We start from the raw sequence: 17,899 nt of genomic DNA on the forward strand, positions 1-17,899 counted from the left end.
GCCTTCGTCACCTAATGGTGACTACACTACGCGGCGGAAAAACTTTATATGCCCTTCTCTCAAATATACCTATTCCCACTTTCGTCGGAGCAACCGTCGCCTAAGGGCGCCGAATACAAATCAGTTCCTCTGCCCCACCCTGTACAATGCGATCAAAAATAAGTTATACTATCGAGTCACATTTGAAATTTTTGTTTACATGGGAAAGCGTCTTAGACTCTTTATTTCTTACTCTGAGTCTCAGACCACATAGTACATGGACTGCTAATTGTAACTAAAATATGGTCAAGGACATTGGCCCGTATGAATAAAAATAAGCAAATGCTTATACAATTCAAAGTAAATACTCGTAAGTGCCCCTTTATACTGGTTTGTTTAGCAGCGCTGCACTACGTCCTGTCCTTCTGCTTAGCAGCGCTGCTAAATCGCCCAGTACGAAGGAGCACTTACGAGTATTTACTTTGAATTTTGCAAGTATAAGCATTTGCTTATTTTTATTCATATACGGGCCATTGTCTGCGTATGTGAGTTCAGAGCATACTTCTCTTATATGTATGGTTCAGGGTAAACGAATTTGTCCGAAATTGTCCGATGAGACCCGATTTGAGACTGTCAACCTATAAATTAACAAACGTCAATTAATTAATCGACTAAATATGGCAAAAATAACAAACTTATTCTTATTTGTGGGCGTATAGAAGATAATGAAGAGCATTTAAAGCTCCCCGTACTACGCGGTTACCATAAAAGCTACTCTTTACTTACGCGATCCGATTGGTGTTCATACGACTTTAGTTTACCCTGAGATTCACATACCCACGACTACAGTGACCACCCATTTTGTATTGAAAGCATAGGGCTAATATGTAGCAGTCCATGTACTATATGGTCTAAGGAAAGCGTTTAACTTGAACTACCAAAGGCGACTCGATTGCCACTTATTTTTGATCGCCCGTTCCTAGTTCCGTGCTCCATCAAACATCTTTATAAAACATTAGTTTCTGTAAAAAATACATGTGACAATGGATTTCAAAAGTTTTGCAACACATGAACCAGAGGCTTCAAAAGTTCAAACCACGAGTCTACAAAATTGAGTCTTTTACTTTTAACCCATGGGGGGTGCTTTTTTTTGCACTTTCACTTTCAAAAAGTGTTCACGAAGGCTGTGGAACTACAGACTTGGTATTATGGTGTCAACTGTCATTCGATCCGAAACTAAAAATTATTTCATGTTTATCTGGGCGCCATCCCCAAGCGTGGCGGGCGAAGTAACATGGTGATTTTTTAGTTTCGTTTCCTATCTTCTTCTACAATTTTGGTCCGATTGTTCTCTAATTTATTTAGACTGAAGCGTTTCAAATTCGGCCTAAAAACACAACTTTTCAATAATTTATTTTGGGTTTATTTTACTCGCAAATAAAAATTGAGGATACACTCGTCTTTTTATTTTTAATGTACTTTGTAGATCAGAAATAAAAAATGAAGCCGGGATGCCCCCAGTTTGATTGAATTACTCTTTTGCACCAACATATAGACTAGGATATATAATCATATTTTATTGCTTATTTTGTACATACTCTGAGCCATTTCAGAGTCACTTGTGCATTTAAATACGTAATTAATTGAAAAAACATTACAACACATATAGACATACATATTCTAGCATGATACATAGGAGTAAATAAATGTAAAATCTTTACCTTAAAAAAATGTGCACTTCAAAAAATAATTACAAACTTAAGTATAAATCACAGATAAAAAAAGTGTTACTGGTTATGCTAGATACTTACAATTCCTGTATATCAGCCTTGTAATAAATACAAGATACAAATTAAAAGATTTAATTGTAAAAAAGTATGAAACTAAAGCTGCCAAGATGAAACTTATTCCAAAGAATTTGAATGTACAGTACTCTCTCCAGTTAAAGTATCAGTCAAATAAGTGATTTTCAGAGTTTTAGCAAAGTATTGTTTGTCGATGGGATGATTAACCGTCCATGCCATCACTCGTACTCCCTTAGCCTGCCAATCAGCCACCACCTTTCTATAAGAGTTTTAAATGTTAATCAGTTGTATACTATACAAAAGGCAAGGTACGACTTACGGACTAATTACATCTTTGTGCAATAATACCATGGATAATCCTAAGATGTTGTATGTTAGCCGAGGTAAAAGCCATTCGTGAAGATTATCACATAAGCAAAGAAATAGATGTTTTAAAATGTTGGTAGATCTTCTTTCTCCTGGTCCAGTCATAGCATTATACGATACATTTGCGAAAGAGTAAGGGCGCCAAGCTAAAGAACACACAATTTTAGGGTTGCTTCTTCTTATCTGCAATTTCAAAAATATACACTTAATTACTACAAATAATATTGGTGGCTATATTAAATAAAAGCAAGAATCGGGACAAAATCTGTACCTACACCCCTATCAGGCATGTAAGACTAATTTGAATATAACGAGGGGTAAACCACTTCGCGAAATCGTGTCACAAATTTCAATAAAACATGCGAAATGGCGAAATCTTTGTAAAAACTCTGGAAATCACGTTAAAACTTGCGAAATCGTTACATTTCTGAGAACTTTATTGCGATTGCGCCTACAGTGGAGGGTGTTTCTTTGATTATCGTCGATGAGCAAAAGGTATTTGAAATCTATTGCAGGTTCTAGCACTCGCCGATTATTTCGCGAAATTCCTAGGACATCTTCCTAATCTTTTAAAAGCTGCGAAATCCCTAACTATTTCGCGAAATCTGCAACTATTTCGCGAAATCCCTTACAATTTCACGAAATCTCTTGGAAATGCGCGAAATCCCTTATGTACAATTGCGCGAAATCCTTGCGAAATCGCATCAATTGCGCGCAATACTGTCACAATTCTTAATAGTAGTTAACCCCTCGGAATATAAGTATGTTCATTTCCCTGCAACGCTTGCCCCCTTGCTATGATTTCATATTTTGAGGTCTCTCACTTGAAATTGCATATTTATTTTTTTCTTAAGGAACATTTGGTTTTGGTTATCGTAGGGAAATTGTAGATGGTAAGAAGTAAAATTATTGAAATAATGTTCAAAGATAACAATGTAATTTAATTAAATCGTATATATGGGCACAGACAACATAGTATACAATTATCCACACCACGGTCACAGTATCAGCTGTGGTTCAATGGCCCGTATGAATAAAAGTAAGCAAATGTTTATACTTGCAAAATTCAAAGTAAATACTCGTAACTGCCCCTTCATACTGGTCTGTTTAGCATGGTTTAGCAGCGCTGCACTGTGTCCTGTCCTTCTGTTTAGAAGCGCTGCTAAGTCGCCCAGTGCGAAGGAGCACTTACGAGTATTTACTTTGAATTTTGCAAGTATAAGCATTTGCTTACTTTTATTCATACGGGCCAATGAATAAGAGAAATAGAAAATCAGTACCTAATAAATTATAACACAACAAAGAAAGAATCATGAACTTATATAGGTCACCACTATGTCACCCCTTTAATTAGTTACTTATTTACAATACAACTTCAGCAAAAATTTATATCAGGTTCCTGCAATCGCATATACATGAGTAGCACAATGCAATAATTTATTTCATCTAGGTAGTGGTTCTCAACCAGCGCAGCGTCCCGCGGAACATTGGTGCTCCGCGAATGCCTATCAAATGTTCCGAGAAATATAATTATGTAATACGTTACCTCTTAATCAGAATTTTGGATTTCTGTACAAGAAGAATATCCACTTCTTTTCAACATAGCTATAAATATTTTAATACAATTTTCAACATCGTGTTTATGCGAATTAGGTTTCTCCTCTCTAACAAACATTAAAAATAAGAAAAGGGAGAGACTACTAAATTTAGAAGAAGAAATGAGAGTCGCTCTTTTTCACATTAGGCCTGATATTGACAAAATATGCCAACAACATCAGGCACAAGCCTCCCACTAATAAACTTTGTTTCTTGTGTTACTTTTGGTTTTATATATTTTTAAGTTTCAGTTTGAAAAAAAATATGTTTTGTTAGTGACTTAAAATAAAACTTACTTCTTGATCAATTTTCGTTTGTGTTAACAACTCGAATTTGATTGAAATATAGAAAAACACAGATTTACTATCGTCATTTTATCTTCAAAGACTTTAAACCTTAAAATTAACTATTTCCAGTGTTCCAGTGGTCCAGACCTAAGGTCACGTGACTTTTTCGAGCGCTCCGGCCGGTAAGTATCGTAGGCCTCGGTAGAGGCCATGTAAGAGTATTAATCGAATTCTTATATAGAAGTTTCATTACTTACTAAACATTATAGTTGTACCGTGTGTTGCCTACAGGCAAGTTACAAAAGCTCTATGCATTGAGCAAAACAGTGGGTAGATATAGCATTTCTCACAAATAAATTACATTATAATTTAAAAAAACTACTTACATAGTAAATAATATTGGGGTAAAAAGATGTAACTACAGCCATCGAGTGTAAGGAAGGATATTTCTCGTATAGATCCAGTATTATGTCAATTATCTAAAATGAAACCATTTCAATATTAATAGCTTTGTGTGTACAGTTGAGGTCATGATGTAATTAAACTGACACAATTAGCATAGTAGCCACATTAAATAATATGCTTAAATTAACTCTTAATTTGACTTTTTTGAGCACAGGAAGTTTAAATTTAGGTACATGCATGCAAATGCAGGATTCCTCATTTTAAGGTACCTATTAAGAATGCTCGCTTCCAGATTACTATTTGATTATGTAATTTAAACATATTTTAAAATGCAATTGTAGTTATCATTTAAAAATAGAATTGGTATCTCATATGATTTTTTTCTTCAGAGTTCTTCCCACAGTCTATACCTTGCCATTTTGTGTCTTGATATCTATAAACATCCGCTGTTCTGCTTTCAATAATTGCTGAACAGTTTCATCCAAAGTGGGTATCCGCGTATTGATAAATCGTTCTCTGAAAGTAGTGTAGTTTACATAAATAAAAAAATCACTCAGCTCACCGATATGGATGTCGAACCGAAATATCAATTTTCTGCAGGTCTTCCCAAAGGGTTTTTGACAAAACTTTTTCGGAATCAGCCACTCTATCCAAAGTTTTATCGTGAAACACGACAGGTACATTATCGGCAGTAAGCGTTACATCAAATTCGATTATGTTACAACCCTTTTTGCTACACTAAACAAAACATAATTTCCGTTGTTTAATTTTGTACTCTCACCAAGTCAAATGCAACTAAGCTATTTTCCGGTGCATCCAAGCCAGCTCCGCGATGGGCGACTGTTTTCATGTAATACTCTGTGGGATTTTCACTTTCCTCTGTCAAAGGGAGTCCAATAAGTTTTTTAACAGTGTCTTCATCAGGCGGAGGAACCTTTACGGCATACAACCCAAAAGTAAAAATGAAAATTAATATAATCCCAATTGGTATAATTGTTTGAATCATTTCAAAAGCAATGTGACATGATCCATATATGTAAATAAAAATTAAACCACAATTTTTTAATATTCCACATAAACCGGTATTGCACATAATTGTAGGTAATTAACACCACAAAATTAAATATTATATTTGTGCTGTGTGGGAAAATACCCAACACAAACAGACTGATTTCAAAAGCAAATAAACATATCTAACCGCGACTCAGAGTGTGATACGCAGACGTCGAATTTCATTCCAGCAGCAACAAAGCTCAAGTCAAACGTTGCATAGGGTAGGTAGGCATGACCGCATGATATATAAAGCCCAGTAACCATGGGGTGCGGACGTGCGGTTGTTATACAGGTACCGGAGTGGGCTTATTTATGGGGTAGGTATCGTTTCTGTATCTACAGGTATTTCGAGGTCCACGAATTCGATTTTGGTACCTAGTTTTAAAAATACAATATCTGAAATGCGGAATTAAAATGATTAAAGAATCAATATAAGACAGATTTTCGGTTCAAGATAAAGCCTTTTGTTTTCCTATTTCGAGATTGTCATAGAATTCAAGTGTTGTGTTAGACAAGTTATGAGTTGCCTTAATATTTGCGTTATTGTTAGGTTTTTTCCCGTTGACCTGGGCAAGCGATTCCGGGATAAGTGGTATCACATTGGTGAAATTTCAAAGTAGGCAACAACGTCAAAAGCAGACATTGCTGCATGTTTGCTGCGCTTACAGTACACGCGGCCTTTGAATATAAAATTTTATAAACTTCAGATTCTTCATGTTTTTCGAATTCTTTGGATATTTTAGATTTTTCCGATCTTTATATGATCTTCCCTTTCATCAAATTCTTCCGATGCTTACATTTTTTCGGATTGTTCATTCATCCGTTTCTCTACCATACTAAGGTTCAGATCTTTCAAATCTATAAGTTCCTTCTTCAAATTCTTTAAGTTTGTTCATTGAATAAGTAATCATTTAGGTACTTATTCAATGGGTTGTTTCAATACTTCAAATTATTTAATGATTGTCCTCGTGATTGTCCAATAATTTGAATTCTGGAAATTAATTCGTCCGTTTCATTGATCCGTTAAATAAATATATATACGTAAAATTTTTTAGACACTCGGTATATTTTTCAAATCTATCCAATTCTTCAAATTCCAAAAGCCAAGAGATTCTTTTGTTTCTTACAATCATCTGGATCTTCCGGACTTTCTAGACCTCGGGCTCGTTTTGTCCCACGTATGGAGACAACCGCGATTTATGTGCACTAGAACTGTTTCTTGCGTATGATAGTTTTCGTACTCGATATAGTTATTAAGTCGCTTATTCTCTTCACAACTGTATTAATTGGTCCTACCCAAGTTGTTTTTTAACCGAATTTTTCCTGGAGTATGGACTTTTTTTCTCTATGCTTGAAAAATTAAAATCGTCGCACCTCTAGTTGATTCAGCTATCATGCTCGCAAATAAAGAGAATGGTATAACGACAAAGACGAGGATAATGAAGAATGGAGTCGAGTCATATCGATATATCGATATTATCGATATTTTCCTAATATATATATGACGATATGGCAAAACATCGACGATCGATATATCGAATATCGATATATCGACATATCGAATATCGATATAATATCGAATATGGAATATCGTTCGTCAATATCGACATCGAAATATCGAATAGCGATGTGTAGAACTTCGATATGCTGATGTTGCATAATAAATATCGAGTACCGATATACGTTATCGTTCACACGGACAGATAGATAGACAGACAGACAAAGGAACAGACGGACACACCAACAGACGGACGACAGACAGCAATACAAAATTATAAACGATCTCTAAGATCGGCAAAAGTGTAAAATTATGGAACATGTAAAAAACGATTTTTTGGTTTTTTTGCAATAACTTTTTTACCAATAAACGCAGAAAAGCAAGCCTCGACACCATAACGAACCAAATAGCGAAAAAAGTAGAACAATAGCTCTTAAGATAAAGAACTAGTAGCGTCTCAACGGACTAGCGGACGGACGGACGAACGGACAAACGGACAAAGTGGCCACAATAGCGCATCTTTTTTTATTTTTTTGGAAATGCGCTAAAAAGTTGGCACTGCGCATGCGCAAAAACAAATTTTGAAACTGGCGTTTGATTTTCCTTTATTCCACGGGCCTATGTATCAAATTTCTTTTAAAAGCTTCCATAAATACAAAAGTTGGCACTGCGCATGCGCAAAAACAAATTTTGAAACTGCCTTTAGATTTTCATTTATTCCAAGTGTCGATGTATCAAATTTCATTTAAATAATTAATAAATAGTTTGCAATTCGCTTTATAAATGGTCGAGATGCGAAAAGGGCACTGTGAATTTTGAATCGATTTGACTCAACTTTTGGCATTCCGTGTTATATGGCACAAGCTATGCCCATATTGAATTTCATGCAATTAATATAATAATAATAATAATCTAATAAACGGAGATATAAAAGCGATCGGACATTTCTAAACAAAGTTATCGTTTACACGGACAGATAGATGGACAGACAGACAAAGGAATTTTTATGTCATCCTATGGATATTTTAATTATCTATCCGAGGATGTTTTTATTTTTCCTGTAGGATGAAATGGGGAGCAGGAATTGCCGAAAATGTATTTCCCATCCCATGTTATTTCCCTATGTCCCGCAGTTGCCACACTGTATATAAGAGTGGCCCGGCTGAACGCGCCCATTGCTATACTTTTGTCTTTTTTTATGACAATTTCGAAAATATCAAAATAATGAAAGATTGTTCCGATCTGTTAAGTTTAGCCCAAGAAAAAGTGCAATTTGGGCAATCATTACTCAATTCTCTTACGCAATACAATCAAATCGAAGGAATACAAAAATTGAGCAGAAAGATAAAGCAAGAGCTAAGCTTTTTGGAAAAGGTTAGTAATTTTTTGCTTTGCTTTCTCAAGAGAAAACTAATTGTTTAGATTTCTAGGGATGAGAGTATTAAAAAAGAGCATTTGCAATGTTCCAATTTGACCCATTTCAATGCATTAATCCAAACCTTACGCGAATTACAAAACTGTCAAAGTGTCAATAAAGTGTTTAACTTGGGCGATAAGAAGATCAGCGTTGATATTATATGTGATGAAGGTTTAACATGGGTGAAAGTCATCGCTCGCAATCCGAAATCGCTAGCACAGATCAGTGCTGGTGATACTGGTTATGGTGTACGTAGTATTGTAGATCAAGCTGAAGATTATTTAGAATGTGCAAAACAACATCCATGTCTGTTTCGGACACCAAAGGTAACTTGTGTAGCTTATTAGTAGCACTTGTTTATCAATGTATATTTTAGATAATGTTTGTATTTTTCTCTGGAATTTCCAATGACTTGTCTGAAACATTAGAAGAACTTGGAATTGTAGTGAGGAGAACTAGAATAGAACACCATGTGGAAAATGGTTACAGTGCGGACAGTTCTGATCTATCAACCAAGAATGTGTCTCACATACTAAAGATAAACTTGGATGTGTCTGCAATGTTGGCATATGTTAGTTCCATTACGAATGGAAGTTGCAATAGGTATAAATTTACAACACCAGTTCTTATTCAACAAGCAGAATGGGAATCGAGAAGACCAGTGAAGCCCATTCTTGACGCTTACTTTCAAGGTAATTTCAGTAGTAACGACTCTTACCTTGATTAAGAACTTTCTTGCTTCTTTCACAATTAACTTATTGTACTGACGTATTGTGAAGATTCTAGCCATTTGAAAACCAACAATTCTGTTTAGCATCACTTAGCAGTAATTTTCATCACATCAATTAGACAATGCATACTACAACACTATTTGTTAAGTTGTAAACATGGAAACCTAATCCAGTAGGTATAGGTACACTTATGCCATCTTCATACTGTATGAGTGAATAATGTGCAATTATCACATGCAATAAACTTTTAGAAATCCAAAAACCTTCAGTTAAGGTTGGACTTTTTAAATTTACTTATTGCAACTACAGGCATCCTATTTTTTATGGGCGATATAATGGATTTTTACAGAGTGCGATAAAGGACAAAAAGAGAAATTCAATTGAATGCATCGCCATCATAGCCATGTTGATTCCGTAAGATCTAGTCACCCATGAATGTTTTGTTGAGAAACTTATGTAAAAATATAACCTATGACACATCGTTATTTTTGTTCTTTTGTCCTCTTATCTCATTCCGTAAAAATCCATTATGGCGCCCATAAGAAATAAGAAAGATTAGTAGCGTGGATGAACTATGAAACAGATTCACATGCTCCGAAAAAAGTGCCCTGCTAACGGGAGACGTCCATTTCTGACCAGTTAAGCTAGGGAAAATGAAAATGAAATTTAACATTTTCAGTTTTTGAGTGATATCTTAGTTATTTTCAAAGATTATTCAAACATTTCAAATCGGTTTCTTTACTCGCAAAAATGGGCATTCTAATGGTGGGCCACGAATTTGTAACACCCTGTACAGGCTGTAACCATTGGGGTCTCGGGAATCGTAAGAGATACGAAGCTGATTAAATGGAGGCGAAGTTATGTATTTTAGAAGCGAATGTAAAGGAATTCCAAGTACTTTCCAGAAGAAAACCAAAATTCTCTGATTTCCATTTTATTTTGTTGTTACTCTGTTTGCAGAGATTTTTGAAAATAAATGAATGTTTTGTTTATTTTGTTTTGGTGATTGTAAATTTAAATTCCGTGTTACAAGACTAGATTTAAACATCTGGAAATAATTGCATAGGATTTATAAAAGTTTATCTCCAGTTGTAGATAAGAATTTTTATTATCGTGGCGTAAGCTAATTAGTTTCAAGATAAGAAAACGCAGGTGCAGTTTATCGTTTAACTACGCATTAATTTGTTCAGAAAGTGAAGGCGGAAGTTGCAAAGCAAGGGAAATTGTTTTTAAATATAAGAGACGGGCGTTAATCGTGGCTTGTTTGGTTTGTTGGACGTTTAAATCGCAGCCGTTTATTGTTTTGTGTGTGTGGTAGATTTGCCGTTATTTGAGCGCATTATTGGTTAGTCAGTCTTGTTTAATTGTAAAGTTGTGCAGAAGAGAGCTAGAGAGTGCTGAAAGAATTTTCTGTACGGGGTGATAAAAGGGAACCTTATGTCGAGAGCGGAAGCGTATTTTCCTGTTTACGAAGAAGTTTAGACGGAGTGCAGCTGTGGTTATCGAGCGTTTGTTGCTGAAGAGAAGGTTTTCTTTAAGGTCTTCAAGTTGTTACGTATTTTTCGTTCGTAATTCCTACTCTCGTTTATATTTAAATTTGACGTTTTATTTCATATTATTATGCTATCTAGGTGTTTCGTTTTGAATCCACTACTTTTAGATGTAACTTAATTTTTGTAGTAAATTTGTTACTATCTTAGTAATATGTTTCTTTTACGATGTTCTTTGTTTCGCCGACGGAGGTCGTGCAGTTTTCCTTTAATTTCTTTTGGCGCACGTATTTCTTTGTACAAAGACGAGGTTTGATCATTACTTGTAGAAGAACATACACGCCATTACAGTTACTTGACAATTTTTGTCCGTGTTTTGGGACTTTAGTGCTGCATGAGTTTAGTGAAGTTTTTCTCCTATTTTGCTTTCTACACTTCACTGACGCGTTTGCGGATATAGTTCTACAGTAAGGAACACACGATCGATCATTAAAACAAACGTGTACGCGTGAACATTCATTTAGTCTGTATGGTAATGTTTGACGAATATGTACATGTTTGTCGTAATGACCAATCGTGTATTTCCAGCTTAAGGCCTTTTGGGTATGGTAACCAAAATAACGCTTTTACCTTTTGACTTTGAATAATCATTTTTAGGCTTCTGGTTTACTCTTTTCTTTATTATTACCTATCGGATTGTGCTTTCTATATCCACATACTACATATTCTTGAGTGAAAACCGCCGAATTTTGGATTTTCTGAATATTGCGTGTGCAAGGAAGATTCATTTGGGCGGTTCACCACCATCTTATCAAGTCAAGTACGCCATAGATGAGTTTCTATATTACCGGCTGGGAAAATTGTACTTCATCTATTGACCTACACTATTGTCTTAACGAACCGTTTAGAGAACATTACTTATGTAAATTGCTTCGATATCTCAGATTTTACTTAACATTACCTGGAGAATATACCATTACGTTTGTGTGACTCCGCGAATTCATTTAACTACGTTTCATATCCTTTATATTAATAATTGGTTTACCGATATTATTAGTCTTAGTGGCGTTATTCCAACGGCGTACAAACGGTTTAAAGTTTTTTGTTTACCATATATGCCAAAAAATACTTTTTACTTTTTTTTACTTCCTCTGAATACAAGACAAATATTTACAGTGCCTTCTAATCTTTTCAGTCCTAATTCGATGTTGCATTGATCTCCGTAGATTTCACCAGGTATATGGACATTTTTTATTAAAGTTGTATTGTTTTACGTTTCCGTCCCAAGGTTCATCAGGTGATAAACTGGATGGCCTTCAAAGTGGTCTCGGCTATCCTCCAGGTCAAAAGTATTCGCATGTACCAATATGAATAGTATCAAAGTTCACAAGTCTTGATTGTCGCGTTTAGTTTATTGTGAGTCATCCATATGTCACTGTGCAGTAATTTCGTAATTGTTTAATCCCGCTAGTAGATAACGTAAAATTTTCTAGATTATTGATTTTTATCATTTAAATATCACTTTGCACTTCGTAATTGTTTGATCCTTTGCAATCAAAATTTTGCAATTGTTTATACTTTGCTCTTTTTCAACTTCACACGACGCGAGAATCTATCAGAGTGTTTAAAAAAAAGAACACCCCACGCTGTCAGATTCAGGTTCTGTACTTAACTCCACTAAAAAAATCACCGGCGCTGTCAAGATTTTTACTTGACCCTGCGAGAGCAACAATTTCCCCATGTCTTCACGTTTCAGGACTGACACTCCTTTTGACATGAATCTTTTTCCACCAATAAGAAAACATGAATTTATTGACAGCTATACTTTTAAGTTCACGTTGACTAATTTTCCACCCTCTTAATTATAACGCAAAAGCCAGCGAAAGAGCGATTGTGGCGGAAAAAAATTTTTCATGCAACCTTAGACAATCCCGCCACATCTCACGCCTTAACCTTTTAACGCCCATTTAAAAAGGTAGGACCGGACTCAAGACCACTCGCGCAATGTACGTCAAATACTTTAAGAACGCGCTATCGTGAACCTCCCCCAGATTCTATTTTAAAGACGCGCAATTTTGTCCACTTTTTTCTTATCACGTAAACAAGAATGTTATCAATTAATGTCTTATCCAAACCGATTAACTTTTAACACACCTTTATTTTATACAAACGTAATGCCCACCAATTAATCTCTAAATATAAAGAAGTTTTACACAGAGAAACACCTGCAAATTTTATCTAATTAAATAACAGTAGTAATTTTGCATATCTTATCTGTCCTACACACATAATAAAACGAACCATCTGTAGCTTGAACAGCCTTTTACGTAAACTAAAATTATGCGTTTTATCATAGCATATTACCATCCTACATTTTAAGAATTTTGATGAATACGGTGGAATCTTGTATAAATTTGGAAAACCTCACATCTTAAAAGGTAAATGCATGTAGGTATGTCAAAACTTTTCAAATAATGTTTGCAAATTTACATCAGCACGACTTGTTTTTGTATGTGAGGTTGTTGTATATTCATATCTGAACCATTTTTCCCTATTCAGGATATTTACTAGAACCAATGCTTTTGAGATAGTACAAGGTTTCGTTTTTAACAAGAAGCGCTTCGCATTTCAAACACATGATTGTAAACTGATCTATGGCTCTTGTTTTAGGTAAAAACTTGTACTGTTGCGAAACTGCGAGAAATAGCTTCATTAACATCCTCAACACAGTTGGAGGATCAAATGAAAAAATACGAGGCCAAGAACTACTTTCAAAGTTAATTGTTCTTCCGGATAACGCGACTGCCAGCGACACCGAAGGAACAAATGCAAACCTCATCTGTTTTAGTAGCGTTCAATTTTCCTCAAACAAGGTTCTAAACGTCGGCGGTAAAATCAGAGAAAGATCTTTGATTATATTTAAGTTTGGCGACCGTATTCAGGCTGTAACTGTAACGTCAAATGATGGGTTTGTCCGAGCAGCAAAACAACAGGTAAGTTATTGGAATTTTTTGAGCAGTATTAATCACTATTTTTTTAGGGTATTTATTTTGTTGTGTTTGTTCATGAATCAAGGGCACTTACTGAACAAAAGGAATCAAAAGCTATTAAACTATAAAATAGAAACATTAGTAGGTAATGTAATTAAGTAATTTTTTTATACTTATATAACCAAGTTTATAAAATGTAAAACAGTTATAATGCATTATATAATTTAAATTTAAACATGTATTTAATACAGATGTATAATGCAGACATCCTCTTTTAGTGCCTCCAATCCCCAAGAAACCTAGATGGCAAATTTTGGCTTTCTATGTCCAGTAGTTTTGTCTGTGCGTTGTCTGTCAGTCACTCCGTCAGTAATGGAAAAGTTTTATACTTATACGTAGAAGATGTAATGCTGACTTGACTTTGCAAACATGGTTTCCTCGCCATACTATGCCTCTTAAGGTGTAACGAAGCTCCTGTTATCAGACTGGTTAGCAAACTACAGTTTCTTCAAGGTTTTCTAAATCCTTTCTGTACCGTCTGCAGGGTCTAGATCCTCATGATCTCTTGGATTGTTTGCCTCGCTTTTTTGTGTACCGGGTGACCCAATAAGACTGTTCCTCGGCCATATCTCGGGAGCCGTTCGTCGTATGACTTAGGAGCAAATAAAATTATTGGGTAAATCGGTTATGAAGAATCGCGGGAAAATATTTTCAAGTTCTAAAAATGGCCACCAGAGGGCATAACTGCCATCTTAAATTTTAAAATTGCATTTTCTTTAAATTTCACATAATAAACTAAACATTCTTTTTTCACATTTTTAAAGAGAACCAGTTTATCAATCATTTTCTTAAAAACAAAAACTCGGTAAATTCGAAAACAAAGATGGCGTAGGGTGTTCAATTGTTTTTGCAATAACCTGCTTTAACTTGTTAACCGTTTGACCGATTGTAACAAATTTGGTATCGTTGAAAAGAGCATTCCTTGGGCAACGAGAATCAACCAAAATATAGTTAATTTAGTTGAATCCTTCTCCGCCAGAGGGCTAGTTTTGACGCTATGATCCAAAATCCTAAAAAAATCAAATGGAATGATGACTTTTTCTTTATGAAAAAGTCGCCAAATAACACCCAAAGATGCCAATGACAACCGTTTTTCAAAATCTCGTACCTAACCTCAAATATTGGGAAAATGAGATTAATTAATTAATTATTACAAATTCTTAAATTGTATCTTACTTGACGTATTTCCGGTATTTGTCGATGGCGCGAAAGATTGTTTTGGAAAAGGACCCTACACTTTTAGGTAGGCATTGGAAAATTAAACAAATGAAACATGATGCATTATAAAATAATAACAGCCGTAATTTGTAAATTATTCTGCTGTGTTTTAATTCAGAAATTGCAGTTTTTTGAATTTGTAATTTTTTCTACACAATTAAAAAAATGACAACCTAACCTTAAAATAATTAAAGGTTGGTGAAATTGTACAATGACTTTAAAAACAACAAGAAATTGATTAAGTTAACAGCAGCGTAAAACCGAGTGTAAAACAAAGAAATTGTTCAATAAATTGACAAATAACTTCATGAAGTAATTGATGAAGAAATTGTTGATGTATAACTAGCTTTACATTTCTGGAACTTGACTATATCGACGTCAGCTTAGCTACAGTTGGCGCATAGAATAAGACCAAAGTTTAAAAATCTTACGGCTAGTGAGCCACAGCTCAACTTCATCAAAAATCTAGAAATTCTTGTTCGTTGAAAATGATAATTATTATTTATTAATTTATAATACTAAAATGATTTGTACACGAAGTACAAGAAGATAAATAGAAAATGAATGAAAACTTGTTTGCAAATTCCCAAAGTTCATCGACGATGGCAGGTTTGTCGCCTCTCAACGTTGAATTGGAATGGGCTGATCATACAAATAGCTCCTGGTCATCTAAAGACTGTGATAGTTTAGCTAATCGCGATACAACTAAAGCAATGTACGATAATCTGTTGTATAACAAAGAAATTCGAGTGGTGCCTCCAACAGTTCTGACGTACAATGATGTTCAACTGCTACCTGATTATCAACTAGAGTCCCTTTCGATTATTGAAACGGAAAATTATATAACATCGCTTTTATCGGCCCAACTAGAATTAGCGAGACATGTTTGTTCCTCTACACCGTTTGCGGTAATTTTGAAGCAAAGACTGATTGTGCTGAAGCGAATTTATCAGGCATTAGTTCTTAAGTATCACGAGAAAGCCAAAGTGAAACCGTCTGTACCGGAGGTCGCAAGTAGTTCCTTATCTGGTCCATCAGAAACTCTTTTTGGTTCTCAAGCTCTTTTGGAGATTGGTGTACAAACCGGATTAAGTTTCCTCTTTGCTTTATTAAAGCAGAACTGGTACTGCAGCAATGCCTTAGGTGTTCCATCTTTGTGCAATTCCGTATTAAAAACGGCCATGGAAATGGTTTGTAAATTGCCTCCTCTTTCACTTTCAAACGATTCACATCTAACTGCGCTGGGTGTTAACAGTTTGCATCAAGTGTGTACGTTTTTAAAAGAAGTAGTTCTGTCACCGGTAGTCGAAAATGCGGACGGTCAATTGTTAGCAGCCGAACTCGTACTTGGCATAGCTCTACAAAGGGGATCCCTTCGATACTTTCTGGAGTGGATCGATATGGCCTTAGATGGTTCATCTAAGGAGGGTAGTACCTGCAAAATTAGTCGTGAAATGTTCGAAACTGTTACTTCCCAAATGGAAAGTGCTCAAATCAATTTGGACAGCGAAGATAATGAAGTAGACCTTTACCAAGCCGCGTATTATTTGATGGATGCAATAGTTGCGATGGCCACGAATTGTCACAGTAATTATTCCATGGATTTAAATAATGGTAGAACGGGAATGGTAAAAAGTACGGAGGTTTATGTTTGGGGCAGTAATTCGTCACATCAATTAGCAGAGGGAACTCAAGAGAAGATTGTTGTGCCTGTTAAATCCAAGGCATTCACCCAAGTTCAACAGGTAATATACTTACTATCTCTTTTATTTATTTATCGTATGGCAGTCGACATTATTATAAAATTTATGTTGTTAGAAGTTGCCGTGTTCAGTTTGTATTCTGTTTAATGCCGATCAAGTTTTACCTGACAATTCAAAACTTGGAGGTGCCGGGGTAATGCAAGGCATCATAGGTTTTTGGTAACCGGTCCACTCCTGAATCCATGAATCTGTGAGTGTTAGTTGACAGCTTGCTTGATTTAAGTCGGTTGTGACTGGCTGCTTCAAGATCAAGATCATATATAAATAGTTTGCTGTTTCCCACAATTTTCTAATACACCAGAAGGTTTTTTCGGCGCATTTGTGGTGGCGGAATGCGTCTTAGTATTGGGAGTCATTGTGTGGGAGTGGATTTTACGATGTGTAAACTATTCAACTTGACTGGTACACAGTATATAAAACAAGTTAAAAAGTTCTTATGCAAACATAAATGAGGAGAGCGTATTTTCCTGTCCTGTCCTGTCCCCGCCAAGTGCCTATGTATTAAATTTCATTTAAATGGTTCAGTAAATAAGGATGTTTCTAAGCGCATATGCAAAACTAAATTTTGCAACTGGTCTTAGATTTGTCTTTATTCCAAATGCCTATGTATAACATTTTATTTAAATACCTTCATAAATAAGAAAGTGGGCATTGCGCATGCGCAAAACAACATTCTGAAATGTCGTTAATTTTACTTATATTCGTAGTGTTTACATATAACGTTTCATTTAAATATCTTCATAAATAAAAAAGTTAGCATCGCACATGCGTTAAACCAAATTTTTGACATTGCGCATGCGCAAAACCAAAAAAATATGGGTATGCACGGAATCCTTGGACCAAGCCCTTTCAAATGAGTCCTATATCGCCAAAATCGGTTCAGTGGTTTAGAAGGAGTGTGACGGACGGACGTCAAAGTGCAGCCAATAGCGATTTTTCACTGAGGAAAATACGCTAAAGATAAGAGGAAAAAGTAGAACATAATTAAGTACCTAGTCCTATTTTTTCAATATTTTTAAAAACAAGTGCAAAAACCGAGGCAAAAACTAATTGAACCATTTTTTGAAATTGCTATGTTACCTACCTTTTGAGATAGATCAAAACGGCTAAGCACAATCGAACTTTCTTGGGAAAGCAAGTCAAGAATCACAAAACCATTTCCCAATACCCTATACATCAGTGGTACTCAACCTTATTTCCATGGCGCTCCTTTTTATAAAACTAAAATTACTCACGCCCCC

General features: G+C 35.3%; 3 protein-coding genes across 7 annotated transcripts in view; 2 read left to right on the top strand and 1 right to left on the bottom strand.

The window, feature by feature from the left end:
• Nucleotides 1-1,541: 1,541 nt before the first annotated feature.
• Nucleotides 1,542-9,251, bottom strand: LOC116164425 (glycerophosphodiester phosphodiesterase 1). 2 transcript variants are annotated; one of them, XM_031478610.1, is made up of 7 exons: nucleotides 9,125-9,251; nucleotides 5,220-5,372; nucleotides 5,001-5,176; nucleotides 4,849-4,954; nucleotides 4,420-4,512; nucleotides 2,104-2,333; nucleotides 1,542-2,043 (listed from the first exon to the last, which is right to left on the bottom strand). In XM_031478610.1, exons 1-7 carry the CDS (start codon nucleotides 9,221-9,223, stop codon nucleotides 1,884-1,886), a joined length of 1,017 nt encoding a protein of 338 aa, XP_031334470.1. In that variant the 5' UTR covers nucleotides 9,224-9,251; the 3' UTR covers nucleotides 1,542-1,883. The 2 variants fall into 2 exon arrangements, with proteins under 2 accessions (XP_031334470.1, XP_031334469.1); XM_031478609.1 differs by lacking the exon at nucleotides 9,125-9,251 and having other exon boundaries at nucleotides 5,220-5,630.
• Nucleotides 8,170-13,852, top strand: LOC116164424 (UPF0415 protein C7orf25 homolog). Its single transcript, XM_031478608.1, has 5 exons — nucleotides 8,170-8,363; nucleotides 8,412-8,732; nucleotides 8,783-9,098; nucleotides 13,298-13,620; nucleotides 13,668-13,852. The coding sequence occupies exons 1-5, from the start codon at nucleotides 8,214-8,216 to the stop codon at nucleotides 13,743-13,745; spliced, it is 1,188 nt and encodes a 395-aa protein (XP_031334468.1). The 5' UTR covers nucleotides 8,170-8,213; the 3' UTR covers nucleotides 13,746-13,852.
• Nucleotides 13,853-15,343: 1,491 nt separating this feature from the next.
• The window catches only part of LOC116164422 (probable E3 ubiquitin-protein ligase HERC1), a 52,224-nt gene continuing 49,668 nt past the window's right edge, over nucleotides 15,344-17,899 (top strand). For all 4 annotated transcript variants that reach the window (XM_031478604.1, XM_031478606.1, XM_031478605.1 and 1 more), the window contains exon 1: nucleotides 15,344-16,640. In XM_031478604.1, coding sequence (XP_031334464.1) covers nucleotides 15,456-16,640 — 1,185 coding nt within the window. In that variant the 5' untranslated portion in view covers nucleotides 15,344-15,455. The remainder of the gene's footprint in view (nucleotides 16,641-17,899) is intronic.

The sequence above is a fragment of the Photinus pyralis genome, unplaced genomic scaffold (genome assembly GCF_008802855.1).
Source record: "Photinus pyralis isolate 1611_PpyrPB1 unplaced genomic scaffold, Ppyr1.3 Ppyr1.4_LG2, whole genome shotgun sequence".
NCBI lineage: Eukaryota > Metazoa > Arthropoda > Insecta > Coleoptera > Lampyridae > Photinus > Photinus pyralis.

Excerpts from the sequence above, each read along its gene's own strand:
- LOC116164425 (XM_031478609.1), bottom strand. The coding sequence starts at position 5,531 with ATGTGCAATACCGGTTTATGTGGAATATTAAAAAATTGTGGTTTAATT. Across the intron at positions 4,513-4,848 it reads TCAAGACACAAAATGGCAAG|ATAATTGACATAATACTGGA; the intron begins GTATAGACTGTG and ends GTTTCATTTTAG. Across the intron at positions 2,044-2,103 it reads CACAAAGATGTAATTAGTCC|AAAGGTGGTGGCTGATTGGC; the intron begins GTAAGTCGTACC and ends AAACTCTTATAG.
- LOC116164424 (XM_031478608.1), top strand. The coding sequence starts at position 8,214 with ATGAAAGATTGTTCCGATCTGTTAAGTTTAGCCCAAGAAAAAGTGCAA. Across the intron at positions 8,733-8,782 it reads GTCTGTTTCGGACACCAAAG|ATAATGTTTGTATTTTTCTC; the intron begins GTAACTTGTGTA and ends TGTATATTTTAG. Across the intron at positions 13,621-13,667 it reads TCCGAGCAGCAAAACAACAG|GGTATTTATTTTGTTGTGTT; the intron begins GTAAGTTATTGG and ends CTATTTTTTTAG.